General features: G+C 35.0%; 2 protein-coding genes across 7 annotated transcripts in view; both read left to right on the forward strand.

The window, feature by feature from the left end:
- Positions 1-10: 10 nt before the first annotated feature.
- tmem86b (transmembrane protein 86B) lies at positions 11-7,990 on the forward strand. Of its 2 annotated transcripts, NM_001045368.1 has the most exon segments (4): positions 155-302; positions 2,551-2,794; positions 5,601-6,312; positions 6,359-7,990. In NM_001045368.1, coding segments are annotated over 3 exon segments (750 nt in total). In that variant the 5' UTR covers positions 155-251; the 3' UTR covers positions 6,056-6,312; positions 6,359-7,990.
- A 1,417-nt stretch (positions 7,991-9,407) lies between these two features.
- The window catches only part of lrrc3cb (leucine rich repeat containing 3Cb), a 68,392-nt gene continuing 60,199 nt past the window's right edge, over positions 9,408-17,600 (forward strand). Inside the window, exons 1-4 of one of the 5 annotated variants that reach the window (XM_073934850.1) lie at positions 9,408-9,738; positions 9,839-9,880; positions 11,097-11,889; positions 15,437-15,555. In XM_073934850.1, the coding sequence (XP_073790951.1) occupies positions 11,135-11,889; positions 15,437-15,473 (792 nt within the window). In that variant the 5' untranslated portion in view covers positions 9,408-9,738; positions 9,839-9,880; positions 11,097-11,134 and the 3' untranslated portion in view covers positions 15,474-15,555. Of the gene's footprint in view, positions 9,739-9,838; positions 9,881-11,096; positions 12,536-15,408; positions 15,556-17,600 lie in introns of those variants that run through there. The other 4 variants (XR_012396574.1, XM_073934851.1, XM_073934847.1 and 1 more) reach the window with 4 other exon arrangements.

Here is a 17,600-nt window from a genome sequence, read left to right on the forward strand (position 1 = left end):
AGGCCATAATGCAGAGAGAAGCATAGGCAGAAGAGAGAGAGAGAGAGAGAGAGTGAGGGGTGTACTTTGTTTATGGCAGAACAATTTGACAGATAACGCATCACTCATAATGGTCCAAAGTCCAGTCCTGCCCCAGCCAATGAAGCACACTGGCACACATACAGTGGAGAAAGGCATTGCAGGTCTATCAGCTGGAGGAAACATCTGAAACGCTGCCTTTATGAGCCTGTGAGAGAGCACAGGCAAGAGAGATGGACATCCTGGAAACAAGTGCCTACGACCGCAGACAACGCAGAAACACGGTAATCACAGCAAACATACATCTGAGCGCAAACACACTCTATACACTATACATATTTACAAATATTAATTTCTGCTGCTTGTTAAAATGGCTGGGTTAAAATGAGCCTAAACAAAACAATTCTTGCATATTTTTGACACTGAATGACCTTCAATCTACTTAGATTTCTGCGTTAGGTTAACTTCATTATTTTGTGTTGGGACTACATTAATAATTTTTGCTGCTTTAGGCTAACTGGGTAGTGGATGAATAGTTAGGAGAGGGCATATTTGGAAGAGCACATCCTCATGCCCTAATGCCTTCAAAGGGGTTTACCCTCCAGAGTGACAGATTTAAAGGGATTAAGGTATAGGGATAAGCCTAATCAGTTGATCAGTTGTACCCATCATCCCAAACGGCCCTTTCAATATGGCAGCCATGATTGTTTACAGTTATATCTGGAATGCACAGATTAAGTGTAATCCCCAACATAGGCTCATTCCGAAAACGTAGCCCTATATGTTGATGGGGACTCTATACTGATTAGCCTTTCAGATAAAACGTTAAAGGTCCTGACTCTCGATAAAAGATCCCAGGATGTCTTTCAAAAAAGAGTAGAGTTTTAACCTCGGCATCCTGGCCGAAATTTGCCCACTGGCCTCTGTCAATCATGGTCTCCTAAAACTTGTCTCCTCTCCACAAATTAGCTGGTGTTTGGTGTGCGGTCTGGCGCAATATGGCTGCCGTCGTGTCATCCCGGTGGATGCTGCACACTGGTGGTGCATGAGGAGATTCCTCCGAAAAATGTGCAAAGTGCTTTGAGTATCCAGAAAAGTGCTATATAAATGTAAGGAATTATTAAAAGCACAACACCTCAGGAAATTATGCTTTGAGCAGGGAAGCTGTTTGGAGTCGCACACTTCACACAATTCATAAGAGTTCATTCCTATTCAGGGTATAGGGACGAGTCCTTCAGACTGAAATGTACCCAAAGTCATTCGTTGCCATTCAGAAGGGATCATCATCATGTGACAGATTAGTAGGAATGAGCTTCCCTGCACTTGGATCATGGGGGCCCGAAGTATGCATCAGTTGTACCCTTCAAAATACTTTATGCCAAAGGGTGGCCCTTCAAAGTGCACTTCAATTTGGAATGACACTTCAAGATGGCAGCCATGATTGTTTTCACTCCGAAGTGCCCTTTGCAGGGTGATATATCCCACTTAGGATGCAGCCAGCAAGTGTTTAATAAGTGAATGGGAAAAGTTTAAGCTTTACGCAGCAGATGCCCTTCCGGCTGCAACCCAGTACTGGGAAACACCTATACACTCTCATTCATATGCAGAGAACATGCAAACTCCACACAGAAATGCCAATTGGCCCAGCCGAGGCTTGCTAATTTATTTATTATTAACTTTTAAAGAAAAACAAGTAATATTAATGAATAATTAAGTCTTTACACTTATGGTTTCATTTTTTGAGAGCAGACATGCATTCTGCCTACACTACAAGAAATGCAGGGTTCCACAAAATTGCTTTCTGTTGTCCCAACACAAATTGGTTAAGTTAACTTCATCGTTTTTACAAATTTAGGTAGATTGAACAAAAAACTTTTTTAAGAATTGTGTTGTTTCAACTCATTTTAAATTTCACCAGCATGGACCACACCACATCTTGAGCTTGACTTTATTGTAGGGATGAAAAGGGGTGGTAAAGGAACAGTGGGATGAAGGGGTACGGAAGTAAGAGAATAAATAAACAGATAGGTAGGTTGATCGAGCATCCTACGATGATGCCCAGAGACTAAGAGTGGGGGTACCATCTCTGTAATATTTTGGTACAGTGATTAGAACGCTAGATTCAACCTAGAGGGGATTATTAATGTGAAGCAAGGAAATAGAGGGCGAGAGGGTGGGTTCAAGAGAGCAAGAAGAAAAGTGCTTGAGGGCAGGTCTGCCTTAAATAATTTTTAGGGAGTAGGTTAAAGAGGCAAAGTGAGGTGTGGTCCCACTGCCGAACTTATGTTAACTAGTTAACTTCAAAAGTAGTTTGAACAAACAGCACAAGTCGTTTTTTGAGATCATGTAGGTCTATTGGTGCACTTTTATCACATCCAGTAACTCACTTAGATCCAAATTTAGTCATTCATGACTAAATCAAGCACTTAAATCATGTGTAAATATCTTCATAACGGAGATAATTGCATTTAATGTTTCGTAAAAGCAGTGTGATACTGTGCACTGACTAATATTTGCCGTTTCCTCTTCCAGTGGTGTGTTCTGCTTCTGTATCTCCTGCCTTTCATTGCATCCTGCACTCTTTACTTCTACCTGTGGATCCCAGATTCGGCCCCGTCTCTTCTGGCCGCGGGGATTAAAGCGGCCCCCATCCTTTCTCTGGTCCTTCTGGTGCTCAGTTATAATGGGGGGTGGAGTCTGGTGGGCGTGGCCGGAGGGCTGCTGCTGTCAGCGGGCGGAGACTGTTGCCTAATTTGGCCTGAACTTTTTATTCATGGTAAAGGTTGTTTCTTCTGTGTCTCATATCTTAGCTTGAGATAATCAGGGTTATTGACAGAGCCTATCGAGAACATGTACAGGTCATAAGTCGCCCTCAAATCAAGAGGAAAATAATAGACTTCTGTTTAGGAAGCCGGTACGTTAAGACCATTTATTGACTGATTGATTGATTTTATTTTATCAACTACATGGGAATTTCCTCTCACATTAAAGCAAAATAAATAAATAAAATAAACACAGTTATTTATAATATGTTAGTTGTTGTCATTAATATAATTATACTAATTATTTAGCTGTAATTAGACTAAGTATACCTTAATTAGCTGTCTTATAGACCTTTTTTCTGTATTGTTAAGTCATTAGTAATGATTATGAGAATCCCAGTTATAATTTTTATAAAAAACTAATTAAAGTTAGTTTGATCATTTAATTCAGTAAGTTTATAGTAACTTTTATAGCGGTTTTATATATTTCATAATCTTTTCTTAGTACCCTTAATTCATTTATTTATTTTAGCTATTTTCTTACAGGTTAAATTAAATTACGAACTATTTTCCTGTAAACTAGACTAAAATAAAATAAGTTAATACTTTATCTTCAATAAATGTTTTTTTTATGTTCACTAAAACAACTCATTTCAGTTGTGGTTTTAGTTTTGCTTAGTAAACGTTTAATGTAATTATTTAATATTCATAAATATTGAAAATATATTTAATTATATTGATTTTCTACATCATTTTAATATAATTTCTTGTCATTGTCGCCGTTTAAATTTAGTTTTTGTTCATTTTTTACATTTATGTTTTGCGTTTTCATTTTAATTTGAGTAAAAGCTTAGTTAAATGTCAGTTAGTTCAATGTTTTTTTTTTTATTTTAGGCTATAATATCTTTTGTGTCATTATTTTGTTGGTTGAAATGCCTTCAATGTGTCGATGTCAAATGGATGTTAAAGGTGCAGCAGGTGATCTGCCTGAATGCTAACCGGTTAGCATAACATCTTTCAAATAGGCTACAATCCCTCCCCTGGCATCCAAAGCCACGCCTTCTCAATCGCGAACACGCACATTAAAGATGACAGAGACCCACAAGATCATGTCATTCGCCAGTTAGAAAACTTTATAGTACTTTATAATACTACAATTTTGATCGAAAAACTGTTATATCTAGCACGTTTTCAGTTAGTTAGCAAGCAAAACTTGACATCACTCTCTCATCAGTCTCACTCTCTCACACCAAAGCCACTACTGTATGCTTAGTGACTGGCCGATGGGCTGCAGTAATCACTTATTACTAAGCCGTACTGTTAATTCAGACCGAATGTTCAAAGTAGCACAGTAAACAATATAGAGAGCAGGTCACAGCTTATCATTGTTCAAAAATGAACCAATATGGCGTGAATATAAAACCAACTTCACCCCAGTAAACGGGCTAGGCTGAATAGCGCTATTTACTAATGTTTTGTTGTTAAACTGAATAAAAATCTACATTATCGATGCTGTAAAAGGTCCTTTGAAACTGAAAATAGTCACATCAATCTATCGTCGGAAATTTCAGTGGTTATACGGCACTTCTGTGTATATAACCCATTCATAAAACAACACAATCAGCTCTGTGGGACTAAAATACTTTTAAAACAGAACATTACCTGTCTAAAAGAAATACTTCAGCCATGGTGTCGTCCTTTCTCCAGCAAGCAAAAGTATCTCCAATATTGATTCAGGATTTTAAAAAGTTTTGATTAAGCATTTGTTTTTAGAGCTGTCACCTGAATCCTCATGACTGCAGCCAGTGTAGACACTCATCGGCGGATCTGCGTGAACAGAGGTGCACAGTTGTTCAAATCTACATTTGCTGACAGACGGTTTGGGCTACTTATCAGAATTACAGGAATTATCAGCACAACAATATTTAGTTGGATCAACATTTTTTAGTCTTATGCCTTACCCAGAATATAAAAATACATATAAATACATTTAGATCATTTACTTTAATCATTACTATTGATTACCAATCATTCATTCATTCATTCATTCATTCATTCATTCAATCATTCATTCATTTTCTTTTTGGCTTAGTCCCTTTATCAATCTCGGCTCGCCACAGATGAACCGCCAACTTATCCAGCACATGTTTTACGCAGAGGATGCCCTTTCAGCTGCAGTCCATCACTGGGAAACATCCATACACACTCATTCACACACATACACTACGAATAATTTAGCTTACCTAATTCACCTGTACCGCATATCTTTGGATTTGTGAGGGAAACCAGAGCACCCGGAGGAAACCCACACAATTGCAGGGAGAACATGCAAACCCTACACAGATATGCCAACTGCCAGCTGAGGCTCGAACCAGTGACCTTCTTGCTGTGAGGTGACAGCACTACCTACTGCACCACCGCGTCACCCCATTACTAATCATTACAATAAAAATATTTCTAAAAACAATCACCCACTGCACCTTTAAGGTTTTGACATCAAATCGATTCGCATTTTTGACGTGTTTTATTGACGTCATGCTTGATGTCAATTTGATGTGGTTTTGACATCAAGGTACACATGCATTATGGAAGCAAAATACAGTGTAAATCTGTAATTGAAGCTTTATGATGAATTAAACATTTCCTATAGGCTATTATAACACTTTTTGTGTTGTTTGCTTCTGGGTCAAAGAGTAATCAACGCGTAGATGTCAAATCAATCAGTTTTGACGTCATGCATGACGTCAATTTGATATAGTTTTAACATCAAGTTTCCCGCTGGGAGTTGTATTTCAGTATTCTGTCTGCTTTCTCCCCCAGGAATGGGCTGTTTTGCTCTGGCCCACTTGCTGTACTCAGTGACCTTCCTGTCCTCTCGATACTCCTCAACATCTTCATCTTTCTCCTTCTTCTTCCTCTACCTGGTGCTGTGGTTGTTCGGCGTTGGCATCTACGTTTACCTAATGCCCTTCCTGCAGCTGGATCCAGAAGCTGACGTCCTGGTTCCCGCCATCGGAGGTTATGTGCTCCTCATCGTCATCATGGCCACAATGGCGGCTCGCACCCGCCGGCCGCTCATCCTGCTGGGCAGCCTGGTGTTCATGGCCTCAGACCTCACCATTGCGCTCACAAAATTCAACGTAGTCGATACTGAATACAAAAGGCACATTATTATGGTCACGTATTACCTGGCGCAGCTGATGATCGCGCTGGGAGATGTGAAGGCGGTGCTGGAGGAAAACGCAGATGATCTCCACAAGTGGAAGAGATCTTAATGCTGATGTGCACTCAAGACGTTGGTTTAATAAACAATACAGGCTTCACTGACAAGGATGTAAAACCTTTTTAAAGTCTGTTTTGCAGATGTGCAATTGGGATGACTTTCCCATATAAACAATATTATTAATTTATAGTGAATTACTAAGCCTACATTGTTTATGAACCATACTACTGTATAATAGTAAAGTGTATTACACAGTATAGTATTCACAATAGCTATTGGACTGACACGTCACTGACAGAATTTCACTTTACTAGAACTTCTATGTTAAGCTGCTTTGACACAATCTACATTGTAAAAGCGATATAGAAATAAACATTAATTGAATAGAATTTTAATGCTTCGGCATATCAACTATAGTGAACTGATAATTGTAATAAATATTTTGGAATGCTTTAGTTTTACTATAGTAATCTGTGGTGTATTGTAGCATATGCTTAGAGTTGTAGAAAACTGGATGGTGTGGTTCAAAAACACTGTAGTATTTACTATAAATTACTGTAGTATTATTTCATATGGGTTGCATTGCATCAGAAATTTTACAAAACCTGAGTGAACTTGAGAACTTGACTTGAAACTATAATAACTCGCTGTAGACCGTGTGATGAAATGAACTCGTCTGATTAAATTAAAGGAATAATCCACCCAATAATTAATTTATTTCATAATTTATTTACTCCTCTGTGTTGCAAATGTTTGAGTTTCATTCTTCTGTTGAACACAAAAGAAGATATTTAGAAAAATGTTGAAAGCCAATGACTTCCACACTCAAATAAATTATATTTTTTTACTTGTTCAAACTAATTTAAAATGAGCTAAAACAACAAGATTCTTGAGATTTCATTGGGACAACTTTTTTATGTTCAATCCACATAAATTTGTTAAAAGTGTAAAATTAAATTAATCGATTTGTGTTAGGACAACACAAAGTAATTGTGTGGAACCCTGCATTTTATCCCATGCATGATATTTGTTTATGGTGATTTCCACATTCTTCAAAATATTTTCTTTTGTGTTCAGCAGAAAAAAACAGAAACTTATAAAAGTTTGGAACCACCTAATGGTAAGTAAATAGTAAGTATTTTTGGGTGAATTATTGCTTAAAGGCAAGACACTGCAGACAAAAAACTATTTTTATCAATATTTTGACTTTACTTATGGATTTTATATATAAACCGTAAAACCCCAAAAGTTCAGGTAACTTAAACCATTTGGAAAACCGACTGCAACAAATCATTTAGGTTCAAAAACTAAACTAATGAGTACTGTGAACTCAATCCAATTGAGTAAACGAAGTAATTTGAGCACAGTAAAACCCAATAAATGAAGAGAACTCAAACCAACTGAGTAGTGTAAAACCCAATAAGTTCAAACTGTTTGAGGAAACTGATTGCAACAAACCTACTACAAAACTATATGAGTATTTTGAACTTACTCTATTTCAGTTGGATTAATGAGGTATTTTGTTAACTCATTACCTTCAACAGTTCAAAACTTTTCAAATGAGTAGAATAAACTTTTAGTCAACTTTGAGTTAACCACACTCATTTCATTCGATAAAGTTGACTGTTGGGTTTTACAGAATTTATATATATTCCAACATTCTCAACCTGATTTTTGTGCTAGAAATGCAAATAAGTGCATATTTAATTTAACAATGCCTCGTTTGCATATTTTAACAGTATTTTAAAAATCTTGTAAAACAAAAAGTGCTTACAGTTGGTAATATAATCGATCAAACAGGGAAGTACAGTGATATCTGTGAGTTAATGTTTTACTCTTTTGACCTGCAGTGCCTTGCCTCAAAATCATTAGTTTGTTTGTTTTGTTCTGTCTAATATTTATGCTCATTTGCTCCATGTTTCTAGAGCAAATTTGAATCATATACTTGAACTGAAATAAAGGAGGTGGAGTCACAATGTTTCAAAAACTTATTGACTGATTTGTGATGGTCTAGTTGGGGAAAGAGACATGTCAAAATAGTTCTACTGACTTAATGAAATGTATTATACGTAAATTGTTGCTTTGCTATACATCTTTATTTTAAGCTCTTGCTTCATGAAAAATTAAGCAAGGAATATTTCACAAACAATTTAAAATTCTGTCACAATTTGCTCATTGGTTCCAAATCATTTTTGAGATTTTTTTCTTTCTTTCTGATAAACACAAAAGAAGATATTTTGAAGAATGTTGTAAAGTAGTAGCCACTGACTACATTCTTCAAAATAACTTCTGCATTTAACAGAAAAAGAAACTCGTAAAGATTTGGAACCACTTCAGGGCAAGCGAAGAGCCTGTTTTGATATTTAGCTGAAATATCCTTTAAAAGGTTTTTTTTAATTCTACCAGGTAAGAATAATAACCTGTTTTCCCTTTGAATTCAGTTTATTTTTCACATGCCACTGGCAGATGTAAACTATTTATTCTTTATTCTTCTTTTAAACAAACTGTGACTTAACTTTGATTCAAAATAAAATCTTACGCTAATATCTGAAGTAAATGAAAAACAAGACAAAAATACATTGTTAGAAATGTATTTATTTATTTATTTATTTATTTACTTATTTATGTGATTTTTTAGCAAACAGGAATAACAAAATTTGAGAAAAAAATCCTACAAAAATAGAAAGCCTTAAGAATTTCAAAAATTTCTGTTCAGCTTACAAAAATTGGCATGCAATATTATAATAAAATTTTACATAACCTAAAAACAATAATTAACAACTACAACAGCAACAACTGGTGGTGATTCATTCCGTTGTGGTGACCCTTGATTAATAAAGAGATTAATCCGAAGGGAAAAAATGGAAGAATGAACAACAACAACAAAATGCAATAGGCTACTAAATGTTGAATATACAGTGCAATGTGAAAATGCTGAGCTCCATACAATCGATTTCTGTTGGGACAACAGGAAGGAATTAAGTTTACTTATTAGTTTATTTATATAAATGTAAGTGCATTGAAAACAAAACAATTAAGACGTTGCAAAAAAAAAAAAAAAAAATCCAAAAATTGTGTTGATTCAGCTCATTTTTAAATAAGTAGTTTAAACAAACAGCAAACATACTTTTTATTAGTGTAGGTTTGACGACACCGATCAAGTCTATAGACAATAATAGACATTATTACTAGTTTGTAGGGGGGAAAGGTATCTCAACATTTAAGTTATTAGTTCTATTTATTTATTAGGCGATTACCAATGTGTTAATGTTGTCAATGTGATAATATGTTAATAAATAACTTGTAAGTTGAGCAAGCAGGGTTAGCTGCAGTGATTTTCTATGCAAATAAATACGCCAAGGAGGAACGTCAACTCAACTGTCATTTTTGAAATATTACCCGTTAGCGCAGCGCCATCTTGTGTTGTGTCTCAGGGAAGCTTCATTGCTCCAAAAACCAGACCAGAAATCAAATGCTCCTCTGCGGTAAAGTTGGTTTCCACTACTACAGGGATTAACTTGGACTCGTTTAATTTGTGTTTAATGGCGATCTTGGATTCGTTGTTTCGGTGGTGAAGAGACGTCGCATACCGGCGGTTCGAGCATACTAAATAAACGACAAATAATCATCAATGAAAAGTTAGAAGGCAATAGGCGCAACACGGCAAATACAGCGTGCTTATGCGGTAAAAACCACAACAACAGTCCTTACGGGATTTCTCATCTGTTCTGTCAGGTAAATATTACCTTTTTTATTAAGTTTCTAAGCTTTATATGCAACCACTTTTTGTACATCCCTAAATTTTTCCACTGCTGCATTGAATCTTTTGAATTAGTTTGATGGCAAGACACTGCAGTTCAAAAGGGTAAAACTAAAGGTAATAGTTTTCATCAGACTTCCACAGTTTATTGATAATGTTATGAAAGACCACTTTTTTGTTACAAGTTTTGTAAAACGTTATTTGAATATTCAAATGGGGCATAATTTAATCAAATTTGAATTAATTTGCATACATTTCTAGCACAAAAAAATCTGAACATTGGATGAAGTCCGGATAAATATTCTTGTTTTTTGACATATTACAGTCAACCGTTTGTACAGAAAGGATTTTCAATCATGATTGAGAATATAAGTGATCCATAAAAAAAGAAGTAAACAAAATCTGTTCAATAAATGTATTTAGTCAGGCAAATTTTGTCTGAAAATATCCCACTGTAAAAAAAAACCCTTTAGAATATACAGATATGAATAAATCTGTCAAACTTGGTTTATGGAAATGCTACCTGAAGAGGAGATTTGTGGCTTAGCAAAGGAGGAAAATACCCATTTTGAGAAAACGACCTTTAAAAATACAAATTTTAAACAAAATCTTCAAACACTATTTGGTAAAGTGCAACAAATATAACACTTAAAAGTATGCTTAGGCAGTTTTCTTTATTCTTTATTTATTGTGTTTTACCCTTTTTGAAAACCTTAAAAGCCCAAAATCTAAAAAAATAACAGAGACATGAGCACACACAGGCTTGTTTTTGGGAATTATGGGGACATTATGTGGGTTCAGTTGTATTTTTTTAATACTGTAGAATACTTTAACCCTTTACTTTTTACGTTAGAAATCTTTAATAGATCTAAAAAAAAGGAAAAACTGAGACACTAGCAGTGTCCTCACAAGTCAATTCCTCCTTGTGTCAACCCCATGTCATTACACAGATTTGTGTCCTGATATTTAACACACACACACACACACACACACACACACATACGCTCTAAGTATTTGTATAGGGATATTATTACAGTAGACATTACTGAATGCAAAAAATTTGTGAACACTGAAAAACAATACAATAAAACCCAACACAGCAAAAAAAAAAAAAAAAAAACTGCATACATATACACAGTTTCCCTTATTATTTCTTTCTCGTCCCTGCACATCTGAAGATTGCAGCCAAGTTTGCGTCGTAACAAGCAGTTTCCCGATGGCGATTAACCAAACAAGTGCCCATTTACCCTCTAAATAACTCTGCAATCAGCAAAGCGCACCGATAGCAGGCTGTCAGTTGTAATGACTGCTTCTCTTCTCTCTTTATTTCGAGCTTGATGTTCGGGCCCGATCTGCTTCCTCTGGGAGGGCATGATGGGCTGCCATCCCATGGCCAGCTGCCTTTCTCTCACTCTCACCCTTTTTTTGTATCAACTGGATGTGTGTGTGTCTGACTCCCACCACGAAGAATGCCCTGAGAGCTGTTTCTGCACTGAGGGTATCAACAGTGGCCTGGTGGTTCACTGCAGCTCCATGCACTTAACTGCAGTGCCACGTGACCTTCCCAACACCACACAGCATCTATACCTAGACAACAATTTGCTGCTCACCATACCGTCCGATGCATTCAAAGGGCTCCCGCTGCTGTTCAAACTGGATCTTTCCCACAACCGGTTGGTCGGTTTGGAGCATGGAGCCTTTCGAGACCTTGCAGACTCTCTGCGCAGCCTGGATCTTTCCTCTAATCTACTGGAGACACTGGACCCCGGGGCGTTCGGCGACCTCAGAGCGCAGACTAACCTCTCTCAAAACCGCTGGCTGTGTGACTGCCGCCTGCAGCTGGCAATGCCACAGCTGCTGCTGGATCCGTCGTCTCTTGCTGAGGTTATGTGCAATTCTTCTGAACCCCAAGAGCTGGGGGCTCAGGGTTTGCCCTTCATCCTGGTGGCGACTGATTTGGATTTTTGTGCAACCATCAGGAGGACTACTGACGTGGCGATGCTGATAACCATGTTCGGGTGGTTTACGATGGTTATTTCCTATTTAGTTTACTATATAAGGCACAACCAGGAAGATGCAATCCGCCACTTGGAGTATTTGAAGTCTCTGCCCAACAGGCAAGGCAGGTATGAGGAGGCTTTGACACTGAACACGTGGCTTTAGTGGAGTTAAGAGTGACCATTACTAGGAATTACTAGTTACTAAAATAACACTTATAATAACTAGGCATGCTCCGATTAGGAGTTTTGCAGCTGATACCAATTATCGATTCTTTGTCATGATGATTGACTGATACTGAGTACCGATTCTGATGCTCCAAGCTTTATAATGCATTAAGCATATTTTCACTCCAAGTATCATACTTAAGGGGAGATCTCTCCTTACCTAAGGGAATAAATGAAGGATGTTGCATATAACTTCATAAACGTGTCTCTTATAGGCCGAAAGGTGTAGACTTGTCATGGTTAGAAGCAGCTTTAGAGAAAACAATTGATAAAGCATAAAAAAATTGGTTAGAATAAAGGACAAACAATACAATTTGGAAACATTGCAAATGATGGAAGAAAAATTCAACATGTCTCAATCAAGAAAGATTTAGCAGCGCTTGTTTAATGCATAAGAAGTTAAAATGCACACATATATATCCATAACTTCTTCACTAAAAGGAACAAGGTCTATAAACTAAATAAAAATGTTTATTGCAAAAAGTGTACTACAAGAAGTTATATTAATAAATATACACAGCAAAACCCTCTTAGTTCAGAGAATACTTGGTCCCACTTTATAATAAGGCAAACAGGTTAATAAGTAAAGCTGCTGTTTGTGGAGTTGCTTATTAATTGAGTTGATTCTCTGCTGAGATTTTGAGAGATTCAATGTATTTTATTTTAGCTGATTTCGTCTAAAGCTGCGGTCACTCTGGGCTTTTCCTCCCATAGACTTCCATTCATACACACGCGAATGCGTCAGGAAACGCAGGGTCATGCGTCAAGTATTGGAGGTTGCTGCGGTGCAAAGTTCAAGCTTGGTGAACTCTGACCTGCGAAATCGCATCACTTAACTGCTTGAGACCAATCGAGGATCAAAACATGACCTCTCTGGACAGAAATTTAAAATATGGAGCAATCGCTCGCTTTTTAAATGTCTAATCATCTTGTTTAATCTCGCTCCTTTTCGCAGAGCCGTATGACAGAATTTCGCAAGCTCAAAGTCTAGTGTGACCGCAGCTTAAGGCTATGATTGAAGTCAGTGGTAGTTTTGTGTTTCTCTTCTGTTTCTGCTTAATAACAGCAGGTGTTCATTATCCTCAATCATCACCTAATTAATCTATTTAATGTCTCAATAACTTGAGTAACTTTATCCTAATTTAGAGAGGGACCAAATACTATCTAAACTGAGTAAAATTTACTCAGAGGATTTTGCTGTGTACATGGTAACAAAATTGTTTTATCTATGTATTATTTTCAGTCAGAATTTAGTGAACTTGCAATATTGTCAAAACACAAATCTTTCAGGTATTAAACGTAAACAAGCCTAAATACATGCTAGGCTATTCAAATATTTAGCTCCTCTCCAACTAACACAAACACTTACGATTGGTTGATGAGATCGGCCAGATCAGCGAGTACTAATCTCCGGCTAATAGATAGAAGCATCCCTAATAATAATGCTTTATAACATTTTCTAATAAAGTTCCAGTAGGTAATGCATTTATTAACACAAATAATGAACAATTATCACTGTATTTATATATTTTTTATACAGGTTAGTTAATAAAAAAACTGTTCATTGTTAACTCACAGTGCATTAATGTTAAAGGGATAATTCATCCAACTTATAATGCATTAGTAAATAGGATGGTATAGGTTTAGTAAAGTATAATATCGTTTGATTATTAATAAATGCTGTACGTATTGTTGATTCTTAGTTCGTAATAGTAAATACACTAATTAACATGAACTAATGGAACCTTTATAGTAAAGTGTGACCAATAGGAATACTGAAGTAACTAGAAATATTTTCTCCTGTTTTTTAATATACTTTTTTTTTCTGTAAAACACAAAATATAATATTTCTTAAATTAATATTAAAGCCTTAATATTTAAAATATATATAAAATCTTAAAATATTAAATATTTGATTTTAAAATATAATTTTAAAGGTTTTTTAAGTAAAAAACAAAACAAAATATTTCTCAAAAGCTGGTTAACATTACAGGTTAACAAAACATTGCAATACTGTAATTACAACGCTGAATGCTGAAAAAGCTGAAAAAAATGTTTAAAAGAACTAAAATCATATATAAATTCATCAACTTTTCCATTAGAAACTTTAGCAGCACAAATGTTTTTAACATTGATAATAATCAGACATTTTCTTAAAAATCACATGATTGCATTTGTATGATTTCTGAAAGATTATGAAAATCTTTCTTTTCTATCACAGGAATAAAAAAGTTTTAAAATATATATAAAAAAGTAAGCACTTATTTTAAAGTAGTACTTAACAATATTACTGTTTACTGTATTTTAATTATCTAAATACAGTCTTTGTGAATATAAGACAGTTTCAGAAACTTTTTACAAAATCGTTAAAGAACTAACATATTTGAAAGATGTAAAAATTTTTCAATTGCAAATAAAAAGTGATTGTTATTATGTATAGAAACATGCAGCTTAGAATGTGATACATTTATTCATCACAACAGTTTCTTTGTATACAGGACTAATTAAAATGTAACCTTTCAGTCCAGTTTGAAAGCTTGTTATTATTAAAATTTGGCTCCTGAGCTTTAAGAATGTGCCTTTCAAAATGGCACACACATGTTTATACTTTACCTTATATTACATATGAGGCCTTTGTGGGTTTTGGTGAGACTACAGAAACCCTGAGATTACGCACCGTATATAACTGTATCTCTTTAAATAGCAGTTCTGATCTGGGCTTAGGTTGCAAAATTGCATTCTTAAAAATACATATCAAAAATAGCATTTTAATACTGATGCTGTAGAGCAAATCTCAGCTCCTATAATGAATAAAATGATTCGTTGTATTTAATTAAGAGTTTTATAAAGATCTATTGGAGTTAAGGGGTTGCAAACAATTTATATGGGCTGATTTTAAACAAATTCAATTTAGTAATGTTCAACATGGTTTGCTTGTTTAAAATCAGCCCATATAAATAGTTTGCAACAATTTGCAATGAAGCATTTTTTAATGTACTAAATGGTTTTCAGTGAACAGCTCTTAAAAGCAACATTTTGTGTGCACTCTTCTTATTCAAACACAATTCTTTTAGGTACAACTTAATTGTTTTATGTTCAATCCACCTACATTTGTTTCATTAACGTATTCGATTTGTGTTTGGACAACATGAATGAATTAAGTTAAAATATTAGTTTGTACAAATTTCAATGAATTGAACACAAAACAATTTGGTTGTGCCCCCCTAAAAAAATTCAAGCAGTACTTCATCCAGTTAAAAATGTATCATTCATTTCAGTTTAATATTGTTTGTTTTATTTTTCAAGTAATAAATTTTAAGTTCAAAACATACATGCTAAATATAAACGTTTTTGATCAAGAGCTCAACTAAGAAATATTTGTTTTCATTAATTCATTTATTCATTTTCTTTTTGGCTTAGTCTCTTTATTAATCTGGGGTCGCAACAGCGGAATGAACCACCAACTTATCCAGCATATGTTTTAAGCAGCGGATGCCCTTCCAGCTGCAACCCTTTACTGGTAAACATCCAATTCATCTATACAACATGTTTTTGGACTTGTGGGGGAAACCAGTGCACCTGGAGTAAACCCTTACCAACACAGGGAAGTTGTGGTTTTACCCACAGCGCCTCCGTACTGCCAAATATTTGTTTTCACCAATGTAAAATTTTAAGGTTACTCACACGGTAATGTTCTGGCCCACAGCATTATAGCCAGGTGCATCATGGGTTAGTGGAAATGGGTTAGTTTATGTGTTATATTAGTTAACATGGGTTGTTTTGTTATAAACTTTAGGTGTGTTTACGTTTGAGTTGGCTTCTGTGATTAAAGCCCGATATTTAATTTATTTATAAAATATTGGCCATCTCCATCAATAAGGGTAGTGTGTAAAGGCAACACACTGGTGGTATGGTCCTGTAAGGGGTACTGAGCTCAGAATAAAAAGGTTAACTGACAGTGCTGTCCCATACTGCTTATTCTGCCGGACTGCTGACAACAGAGACACACAGGGTTGTGCGGGTTATTGGACACGAGTGTTCTCCCCGCTAATGTGCTAACGGACTTAAAAAACATATTAAGGCCAATGATTTATTTTTCATTGACTCAAGAGATCAAATTTAGATGTGAAAGCATTACCCTATTTTTTTTTAATTGGATGAACGAATCTTTAATGGGAACTGTTGTTTTGACTTTATTTTGATAGTCTGTTTGTTGAATTTAATATACCTTGCATTTACATGCCAACTAATTCTTATTAGATTATAAGTAGAGTGTTAGGTTGGAGTTAGTGTAAGTTGTCATGTACTTGCAAGGTTTTTATATAGTGAGTTAAATGTCTGTTGAAGGAGCAGTATCAGTAGATATTAAGCAGACAGTCTAGTAACACTCAAATGGACCATCAAAATAAGGTGTTACCCTGCTGTTTTGATTAAAGCTATATCTTGACTTTCTTCAGCAAGACAAATATGCTTTGTACAACACTGTAAAAAAATCTGTAATTTTACGATATATTAAATTACAGAAATTTACTGTAACAGAGAATGAATTACAGAAATTTACCAGAAATGTAAATTTAAGGACATTGCTGTAATTTAATGTCCATTATTTATTTTTAATGACGTTTTTTTTTTGTGTGTTTTTTTTTTTTACAGCACCCCAGCTGTTGAAGATAAATCATAAAATTACGGATTTTTTAAAAGTGCAGGTTATATAAAATTTTTCCCATGGAGATGGAAAATGTAGTTTAAGGCAATTTATTTGTTTTTTATTGGGTCAAGTGATAAAATTGAGGTCTGAACCATTACCAAAAATGTGTTATATTGGATGAATGAAAGCTTTTTTTTTAGTGAGGATCAGGGGCGATTTTAGGATTTTCATTTTATGGCTCAGCTCCTCAAAAGGTAAAAAAAAAAAAGTTTATATATATATATATATATATATATATATATATATATATATATATATATATATATATATATATATATACATATATACACACACACACACACACTCCTAATATTACATTTATAAAATAGTAATACACTTAAATTGTTTGTTTAATATGGGTTGTACACTAGTATTCCTCTGTATTACATTGACAGGTATAGCCATTTGAGATCTGAATAAGCCAAATAGGCTCCACCCCCCTGTTTACTCTAGTAAAAAAACACTTTATATTCAAGTGAATTTTTATTTCCATGTATTAAATAAATAAACTGACACTTTTCTAATTAAATGACATACATATAAATATACATTTACAAATATACATATAAACTTACAGGCTAATTCACATATTTCATGATCTAAATGATAATAATAAATAAAAAGTATTTTTTTAATACTAGACGACACTTGACGTTTTTGTCTCTGTCAGTGACTCAGTGACAGTTAAAACGAGTACATTCTCTAAATGCTTCTGTCACTGTGTTTAATCCTTTCTGTGCAAGACTGCTTGGTATAATGCCACACGAACTGTAAAGTATTTTACATTGGTAGTTGATTTTGAAATAAAAATAGCAAATGTTTGTTAACAGTTTTATTTTTCGCTGGAGGAAATGAGGTGAACGCCGAGAAAACCCGACTGCTCCTCCATGACATTGGGATACAG

This window comes from Danio rerio, chromosome 3 (assembly GCF_049306965.1).
Source record: "Danio rerio strain Tuebingen ecotype United States chromosome 3, GRCz12tu, whole genome shotgun sequence".
NCBI lineage: Eukaryota > Metazoa > Chordata > Actinopteri > Cypriniformes > Danionidae > Danio > Danio rerio.

Excerpts from the sequence above, each read along its gene's own strand:
- tmem86b (XM_073943580.1), top strand. The coding sequence starts at position 252 with ATGGACATCCTGGAAACAAGTGCCTACGACCGCAGACAACGCAGAAAC. Across the intron at positions 303-2,550 it reads GCAGACAACGCAGAAACACG|TGGTGTGTTCTGCTTCTGTA; the intron begins GTAATCACAGCA and ends TTCCTCTTCCAG. Across the intron at positions 2,795-5,600 it reads GCCTGAACTTTTTATTCATG|GAATGGGCTGTTTTGCTCTG; the intron begins GTAAAGGTTGTT and ends TTTCTCCCCCAG.